This window comes from Liolophura sinensis, chromosome 2 (genome assembly GCF_032854445.1).
Source record: "Liolophura sinensis isolate JHLJ2023 chromosome 2, CUHK_Ljap_v2, whole genome shotgun sequence".
NCBI lineage: Eukaryota > Metazoa > Mollusca > Polyplacophora > Chitonida > Chitonidae > Liolophura > Liolophura sinensis.
Genome location: NC_088296.1, coordinates 4,103,634 through 4,112,728, shown reverse-complemented (window position 1 = coordinate 4,112,728; position 9,095 = coordinate 4,103,634). Strand labels below are relative to the sequence as shown.

At 39.7% G+C, this 9,095-nt stretch overlaps 1 protein-coding gene across 1 annotated transcript; it reads right to left on the bottom strand.

Annotated features, from left to right (window-relative positions):
• Positions 1-300: 300 nt before the first annotated feature.
• LOC135463163 (eukaryotic translation initiation factor 5A-1-like) lies at positions 301-6,712 on the bottom strand. The gene is made up of 5 exons (XM_064740480.1): positions 6,676-6,712; positions 4,468-4,644; positions 2,264-2,368; positions 1,602-1,736; positions 301-1,148 (listed from the first exon to the last, which is right to left on the bottom strand). The coding sequence occupies exons 2-5, from the start codon at positions 4,636-4,638 to the stop codon at positions 1,086-1,088; spliced, it is 474 nt and encodes a 157-aa protein (XP_064596550.1). The 5' UTR covers positions 4,639-4,644; positions 6,676-6,712; the 3' UTR covers positions 301-1,085.
• Positions 6,713-9,095: the final 2,383 nt, after the last annotated feature.

Sequence of the window (9,095 nt, the reverse complement as noted above, 5' to 3'; positions counted from 1 at the left end):
TACGTCTAGGCTATAGATGATGTGAAATTGCAACGTTTTGAATATCAACGTCGGGAGCCTTGCTGTAGTTACTTTCCATTCGCATGCAAAGATGCATTCCCATTCGACAAACACAAATGCAGCAAGTACTTTGTCTTGCCTGAACGGTGCACATGTAAGAGAAAAGTCTGTAAAGTCGGGTTCTCAATTGATCTTTCCTTGGATCAACATTTGATTTATTGGATTGGAGTATTACGCCGTAATAGTTTTTTACTTTTGACATTATATCCCGTGTAAAGTCGTAATAAAACACCGTGGCATAGAGAGTAAAACCAGAACAGCGACGACAGTGTGACAGACGTACAGCATGGAAGTAAAACCAGAGCAGCGACGACAGTGTGATAGACATACAACACAGAGGTAAAACCAGAACAGCGACGACAGTGTGATAGACGTACAGCATAGAAGTAAAACCAGAACAGCGACGACAATGTGATAAACGAAAAGCATAGAAGTAAACCAGAGAAGCGACGACAGTGTGCTAGACGTACAGCATGGAAGAAAAACCAGAGCAGCGACGACAGTATGATAGACGTACAGCATATAGGTAAAACCAGAACAGCGACGACAGTATGATAGACGTACAGCACAGGGACTAAAACCAGAACAGCGACGACAGTGTGATGGCTGGCAAATGGCCAAAGGAAGATTTCGTAAATCATTATTTACAATATTAAGGATAAGGCTTGATATACAAGGATTGATTGGAACATTTTTTTGGAGAAAAAGGAAGAAAGAGTTTTGAACAAATATAATTTATGGAAGTGAACAACATATGCTTGTATACCGTCTAAAAATATTGTCGAGTTTGAGTGAGGATTTCCTCTAATAATCTAAGATTAAAATACCTCAAAATAGATAATACAAGCCCTATGGACAAGGTGTGAAGAAACCGTTAAAGGCTATCTTAGTCCATTTTTAACGTATTTAAATATACGTACAGACCTACTCGTATTAATACACCTATATGCTGTTTTTCATTGTAGTTGATAGGCATTTACGTCCATGATTTACTCTTGAGATAAACATGCGCACAGGCTTGTGAATCAGTCCTTGGCGATTTTGTAACCGTGCACTGCCTCTTGTCCTAGAGCCTTCAAAACGACAATCTGTCGGGAAAAAACATCATATTTTCATAACTGAGTAAAGATAAGGCAAGGCAACGTTTGAATTTATCGCATAGTTTTTGAGACAAAAGTTAACCGCACTAAGGTAAATCGTTTGTATATATAGTACAGCGTCTTTAGTAAAGATAGCCACATGCAGTCAGTTCGGCAACAAAGGTCCATTCAAAGCCTGTTAAAAAGACCTAAATTATGGGACTATGTACATATAGTACGACGCAGGACCCTGTGCGACATGCATGTTGTAGCCTACCAGTACGTGTCTATTGTCTGACTTCAATTAGTCGACCGGGGCATAAGTACATGCCAGTAGTTCCAATCAATAGTCGAATACATGTACGTCATGTAGATAACACTTATACCATGACGTAGACGCTTACGTCATACTTGCAAAACATACTATGACGTAGTCGTCTGCGTCATATCTGTAATACGTACCATGACATAGTCGCCTGCGTCATATTTTTCGCGGATATCGGTCCCCAGTGGACCCCCCGGTAGGTTCAGATGGTGCTGCAAATACCCGTTGTCATCCATCACCGCCATAGCGCCCTCGTAACCAATAGATACCAGCTGAAATATGGTTGTGTAATAGGTTGTGTCTTTATCACATCTCCACAACAATATTATGTTCCTACAACTCAGAACCTGCACGGTATTTTGTTGTATGTTATCCTAATGTTACAAAGTTAAATATTAAACATGCATTTACTATATTTACTGATTACTACATAAGTCCCAGGTCATATTAAGCAATATTTTTACCATGCTTATGCAGTGCTTCACAAGTTATTTCAAGAAACGTCCATTTCCATGTTGGACTTAGGTAAAAAGCAATTGTTTCGTGAAACCGGAGCTAGAATGTCATTTATTATTACTCGAGTAAAACTGCTACACCTACAGCATAGAGAGTAAAACAATAACACGGACGACAGTGTGATGTTTGGCAAATGGTCACAATTAAATACAGCCTCTTGTCAATCAATTTACCTCGGCTCCGGTTTTATTCTATCGTTACAATATATTATTTTATCTTTTCTATTAAATGTATTACAATCCCGATAGATACAGATGTATTTTACCATCGTCTTACTTCTCACCTGCATTTCACACTTGCGTATCTCGGGCACATCGATATTGTGGGTGGCCGGATGGACATCCTCATACCGCTTCTTCGTGAAGACATCAAATCCCACTAAGTGAATCTACAGACAGATAAACACTTCTTCATGAATACGTCAAATCCCATCTACAGACAGATAAACACTTCTTCAAGAAGACGTCAAATCCCATCTACAGACAGATAAACACTGCTTCATGAAGACGTCAAATTCCATCTACAGACAGGTAAACACTTCTTCGCAAAGACGTCAAATCTCATCTAAAGGCAGATAAACACTTCTTCGTGGAGATACAAAATCCCACTAACTGAATTCACGGATAAATTTATTTATTTATTTATTTGATTGGTGTTTTACGCCATACTCAAGAATATTTCACTTATACGACGGCGGCCAGCATTATGGTGGGTGGAAACCGGGCAGAGCCCGGGGGAAACCCACGACCATCCGCAGGTTGGTGGCAGACCTTCCCACTTACGGCACGGATAAATAAACACTTCTTGGCGAAGACGTCAAATTCCACTTAATGAATCTACAAGCAGATAACCACTGTGGAAGATGAAGATAAACACTTCTTCGTGGAGACATAAAATTCCACTAAATGAATCTACGGATAAATAAACACTTCTTGGCGAAGACGTCAAGTCCTACTAAATGAATCTACAAACGGATAAGCAGTTCTTCTCACTAAATGATAACCCGCATCCTTAAACGATGGTGTTCGCGCGACGCACAGGTAGGTCCCAGTCGACTTATGACTTGTATTGGACCGACATACAAGTAATAACTGGAGTGCAACTCTAGTTGAGTCGCGTTGTTATGTCGCATACATGAGTGTTCAGGCCTCAATGCAACAGTCGAGATGGGTTGAGTTGGATCTTAAGCCCCCGTGTATGCCGATCTTTATATCTTTTTGGGCGTCAAGACAGACATTCATATATCAACCGTCAACCAAAATTGATCGACGTTTCTGGTCAATAAACAAGAGGCCAATTCTCAAAACCACGAAAGAAATAAGAAAATATAAAGTACGCAATTAGAAAGGATTCACGCAAGAGAAGCATTCAACAATTTTCAAGGACGGCGTTACACATAACTGTATGAACTTCGCACATGGGTGTATAAGGAGCAGGTATGGCCGAATAAGCACCATGCATGATCATATAAGCATCATGGGTATATAAGCAGCAGTCATGGCCGTGTAAGCATCATGCGTATATATTTATTTGATTGGTGTTCTACGTCGTACTCAAGAATATTTCACTTATACGACGGCCATTATTATGGTGGGAGGAAACCGGGCAGAGCCCCGGGGAAAGTCACGACCATCCGCACGTTGCTGAAAACCGTCCCACCGACGGAGAGGAAGCCAGCATGACCTAGACTTGAACTCACAGCGACCGCATTGGTGAGAGGCTCTTGGGTCATTACGCTGCCTTAGCGCGCTAACCAACTGAGCCACGGAGGGCCTCATGGGTATATACGCAGCAGGCACGGCCGTATAAACATCATGGGTATATAAGCAGCAGACATGGCCGTATAAGTACCATGAATGGCCGTATAAGCATCATAGGTATATAAGCAGCACACATGGCTGTATAAGTACCATGAATGGCCGTATAAGCATCATAGGTATATAAGCAGCACACATGGCTGTATAAGTACCATGAATGGCCGTATAAGCATCATGGGTATATAAGCAGCAGACATGGCTGTATAAGCACCATGTATGACCGTATAAGGACCATGCATGATCATATAAGCATTATGGGTATATAAGCAGCCGGCACGACCGTACATGCTTCATGGGTATATAAGCAGCAGGCACGTCCGCATAAGCATCATGCATGACCGAAATATATCATGTATGGCTGTATAAGCACCATGCTTGGACAAATAAGCATCATGGATGGTTTTATAAGCATCACACATGGCCGTATAAGCGGCATGCATATATCGCCGGAAAACATCACGCGCGGCCAATACACATGACTGTGTAAGCCTGGCGCATGGCTGCATAAGCATAACACTTGACTGCATGATGACCAAACATGACATATAAGCATCACACAAGTTGTGCTCATCATAAATGAATTATGTTTTTTTTTCTCTCTGTTTTTTTACGTGTATTTACTTGTAAATATTTACGGTTGCGCAGCACAGTGCTTTCACTTTCAGTTTACCTTGGCGTGACCATGTTTGCCCGGTGCTGAAGTGGACATGTCCACTATTTTACAGGGGTGTCCCTTGATCATGACGAATCCGTTCTTTCTGAGGGAGGAGCAGCGCACGGGGAAAGTCCCTAGCTCTGAAGACTTGGAGCCATCATGAGGTATCAGAGTGGAGACAGCCATTTTCAACTGTAATATACAGTACAATATAATTATTAATATTTATGTCTGCTTGTATGTAAATATGTTTGCCTTCATTCTATATGTATAATCTATGCTCTCTATGGCACTGTTTTGAGCCCTTCATGGTTTTTCTCCTCTTTTGATGTGAGGAGGTGTAGGCCTATGTGATTGTTTGTAGACGTATATGTATGTTTTGATGCTAATTTCAAAAACAAAAACAAAAAAAACAAAAAAAAACAAAAACTTGCGGATGGTCGTCGGTTTCCCCCGGGGTCTGCCCGGTTTCCACCCACCATAATGCTGGCCGCCGTCGTACAAGTGAAATATTCTTAAGTAAGGAGTAAAACACCAATCAAATAAATAAAAAAAAAAAAAATAAAAAAAAACCCAAAGAGAATATTGTCATGAAGATGATTCATTTCTGGACGCAAGAAAAAAGCGCCGGCCATTTAAAGCTTTGAACATTCAAATACAATGCACAGGTCTACTCCTTGTATAACGCACCTGCCACGCTCTATACGCTCACTTTACGTCATTGCCACAGTTACGCAAGCTTGAAGCCTGTGTGACGCAGGAAGGCTTGTTTACACTTAGCCTCATCACAATATCCTCACGCGGAACTATTTAATCAGCATTCATCAATAAAATTGTCTCAGTTTTTGGCCAGAATCACTCTGAACACACTTTAGATAAATATATTTATTTGATTAATGTTTTACGCCGTACTCAAGAATATTTCACTTATTCGACGGCGGCAAGCATTATGGTGGGAGGAAACCGGGCAGAGCTCTGGGGAAACCCACGACCATCCGCAGGCTGCTCGGAAACCTTCCCACGTACGGCCGGAGAGGAAGCCAGCATGAGCTGGACTTGAACTCACAGCGACCACATTGGTGGGAGGCCGCTTTGTTATTACGCTGCGCTAGCGCGCTAATCAACTGAGCCACCACTCTAGATAAAGAGAATGCCTGTCTGTAAAGTATAAATAGAAACGAAGGTTGCCACAGAGCTTTTGCCTTTTCTATCATCAGTGCCTGCCTCACCACCGTGATCCCAGTGACCTCGGCGTTGTTCTAGGTTTCTGTGCAAGTTTTACTAGTGGTGGCAGTGATGTAATGCAAAAGTTAAGAGCGACGCATGCGCTGTGAAGAGTATGCATACAATGGTTATTGACATTGTTTTTTGAATGAAGCAAATTATTGGGTTGATTAAAAAAGGAAAAGTCACTTTTAGTGCAGTCTTCCGGGAATCCTAACACATTGATGCAATTAGCATGCTCCAGGAAATCTTAATTGAATGCTAATTAACTCCAGTAAACTGATATCAATTATGGGCCACACATAGTACAGCAGGTTTGGTACGAACCAAGCTCACGTTATACAAGTGAATAAATAATGGGTTTATATTACAGTTAATTAATTAGTGATATTTCGGCCATGAAGTTGGGGACAATGTATAATTCTGCCTTCATCTTAATATCTGCAAGGCTTCAAATTCCAGTTATTTTTACAGGACTTGACTCATCAATTGTCAAAATTTGATCCACACACTTTTTCCGCCAGTTTCAGATATAAAGCCGAAATGCAGGCCTTTGCTATATACATGTACAGAGTCTATAGATAAAAAGAAAATGTATGCAATATTTTCGCTTATTCAAAGGCTCAATACTTGGTACATTAAGCTGCGCAGCTATATGTCTTTTTTAAACTAAGTTGATGCAGTATATAGGCCAACGGAAAAGTCATTTATAGCCTACGCGTTAGTGCTTATTTCTGTATAAGCATTAAAATTTATTGTTTTCATAATAAATCAGCAAGAACAACCATATTTTACTAGCAGATGTATTTATAAATGTCATTAATTTATTTATAATCCTAAGATTGTAATGCTTGCCATAGTTACGTAAGTGAAATATTCTTGAATACGATGTAAAACAATCAAATAAATAAATAAATCCAATATACAATTTAATCTACGTGAATATCATATAAGGGCGCGTACATTTATACACAAATATAATATTTTTCGACTTCTTACCTGCGAGAGTCCACTGGGGCGCGATTTGCTACTGAGAAGTGATCAGAAGTGAATGGTTTATTTCACAACAGACAACTTCAGATTTATAGGCCCACGTGCTATAACACATTTCAGTCCGTTGTGCAATCTTTCTGTCGTGCGTATTACGTACGTGTCGTTTGTGTTTGAGCAATGCATGTCTATTTGTGAAATAAATACCTATGAATAACATTATCGCAGGGTTTCGGGGAATATATTTTTTGTTGTCGTGTACTGTTTTTAATACTAGTGGCATGTTTAATATTATTTTCAGCGCACATTTTCAGGGGAGATAACCCAGTTGGAATAAATCGGTCTTGTTTCTGTGGTGACCATTACGCTAGAAACGGTAGGCCTACATCAAAACATTGAAAATATAAACATTCATGGAAAGTACATATCGAAGAAATGTTTGAAGACGGCTGCTAGATTTTCTTTTGAGAAACTACACTTTTCCATTGTTTATTAATTTATTTGCTATGAAAATAATACAATGCCCCTTGATTCTAGTGATATAGACCAATGACCTTTGACCTCTTCTGAGTGTCAGTATTGAAAGTACCCGGGTGGGACTCGCTTGTCAAACGGTTCCGAAAACGCGACAACAAGGGCATTTTGGTGTATTTCGGGGGGTTCACGGACATTTCCACAGGAATTCCACGAAAGAATAAGCAAGGAACTGCACGGGTAAGTCACTGACATGTAAAATGTGTCTTGTTTTGTCAGCCAAAATGCATTTTATTTTCTCTCCATTCATTGCCGTTGCCCGGGGCTTTTCGTCATTTGTTGTGTGTTGTTGTTGTAGCCATGCGACCTGTTATTTAGAATATAGGCCTAACTGGAACTACTGAAATCATTTGGTTTTACTGGCGGGTTTGTTCAAGGTTTTATATTGTCGTGTTTTACCTTGATTATCAGAAGCGGGTTGATGTCAAAGCCATATGGTTTTGTGGCGCAAATGAGCGATCGATTTCCCTTTGGATTTAGAGAATTGAGGCATGCTCGGCAGATGTGGTAAGGACCTTAGAAATGGACGTGCTGAATTTGTCCGTCCATCGGCCGGGACCTGAGTAATGTAATAAATTAAGGAGCTGTTGACAGTAGTCACTATAAAGGACAGTGTATGACTCTCCTAGTGATGGAATGAGAGTAAATCGATCTCACTGTGCTGTTAAAAACCATAGGATTAATGAATTTATATTTAATAATGACAGGTGTGGGTAATACGGTACATTAAAATTATTACAGTAGTTTATTGTTTTAATTCTTCTAGTGCCAGCCACAGATTGATGTCTCTTTGGTTTTATTAGTTTAGTTGAATACTAGATTGAATTTTCCAAACTCCATTCCTTGTACATTGTTTTTATAATAAATACACGAGAACAAACATATTTTGCTAGCAAATGTATTTCTTAATGTCATGCATTTATTTATTTATTTATTTATTTATTTATTTGATTGGTGTTTTACGCCACACTCATATTTCACTTATACGAAGGCGGCCAGCATGATGGTGGTAGGAAACCTGGCAGAGCCCGGGGGAAACAGAAAACCACCCGCAAGTTGCGGGCAGACTATATGACGTTTACTTTACCTGTTAAGTGAACCCTAAATATGATAAGTGACTGAACAAAATTTGATGGCATATCACAGCCAGGACAAGATACAGTGTCAGAATACATCTATCCTTACCTCATTATGGTAAAATCTTTCGCATATAAAATAGCAACTTTCAGCGCAGTTTGTGCACATTTTATAAATGATTTTGGAGATAAACCTACATAGGTTGGATTGGCCAATTTCAGGGCTTCACAGATAGTTTAATGTTATCAGCTAGTCTACACACAAAAATGCCTTCAGAATGTCCTTGAATAAACACCTTGCAATCATGCGAAAAGGTTGAAGAATTACGTCCAGTACACATGTACTGTACGTGTATACCTATAATTACCATACCGACAGGTGATTGGGTACAGGCTAAGGATGAAGACAATGTCCTGCACCAAATAGTATTGTGGTGTCTAGATGCCAACGGTTGGGTAATGACATTGTACTCAGTGTGGCTGTCCTGGTTAGACTCATTCCCACTCCCATGACATATGCATGTTCACAGGCCCTAACGGTGACACCTTAATATATATATATATATATATATATATATATATATAAATATATATATATATATATAGATGCATCCTGAAGATTGTTTTGCACTAGTTGAATTGATGAAGAATTTACTTGATGCATTGTGGGTGACACCAGGATTTGAAATCGCAGTTACCACCACACTTGAAGTTCAGCACTAGCACCCATTTTCAACCTTTTCACATGATTGCGAGGTGTTTATTCAAGCGTATTCTGAAAGATTTATTTTATGTAGACTGATAAAATTATACTTTTTG

Excerpts from the sequence above, each read along its gene's own strand:
- LOC135463163 (XM_064740480.1), bottom strand. The coding sequence starts at position 4,638 with ATGGCTGTCTCCACTCTGATACCTCATGATGGCTCCAAGTCTTCAGAG. Across the intron at positions 1,737-2,263 it reads TACGCAAGTGTGAAATGCAG|CTGGTATCTATTGGTTACGA; the intron begins GTGAGAAGTAAG and ends ACCATATTTCAG. Across the intron at positions 1,149-1,601 it reads ACGCAGGCGACTATGTCATG|ATTGTCGTTTTGAAGGCTCT; the intron begins GTACGTATTACA and ends TTTTCCCGACAG.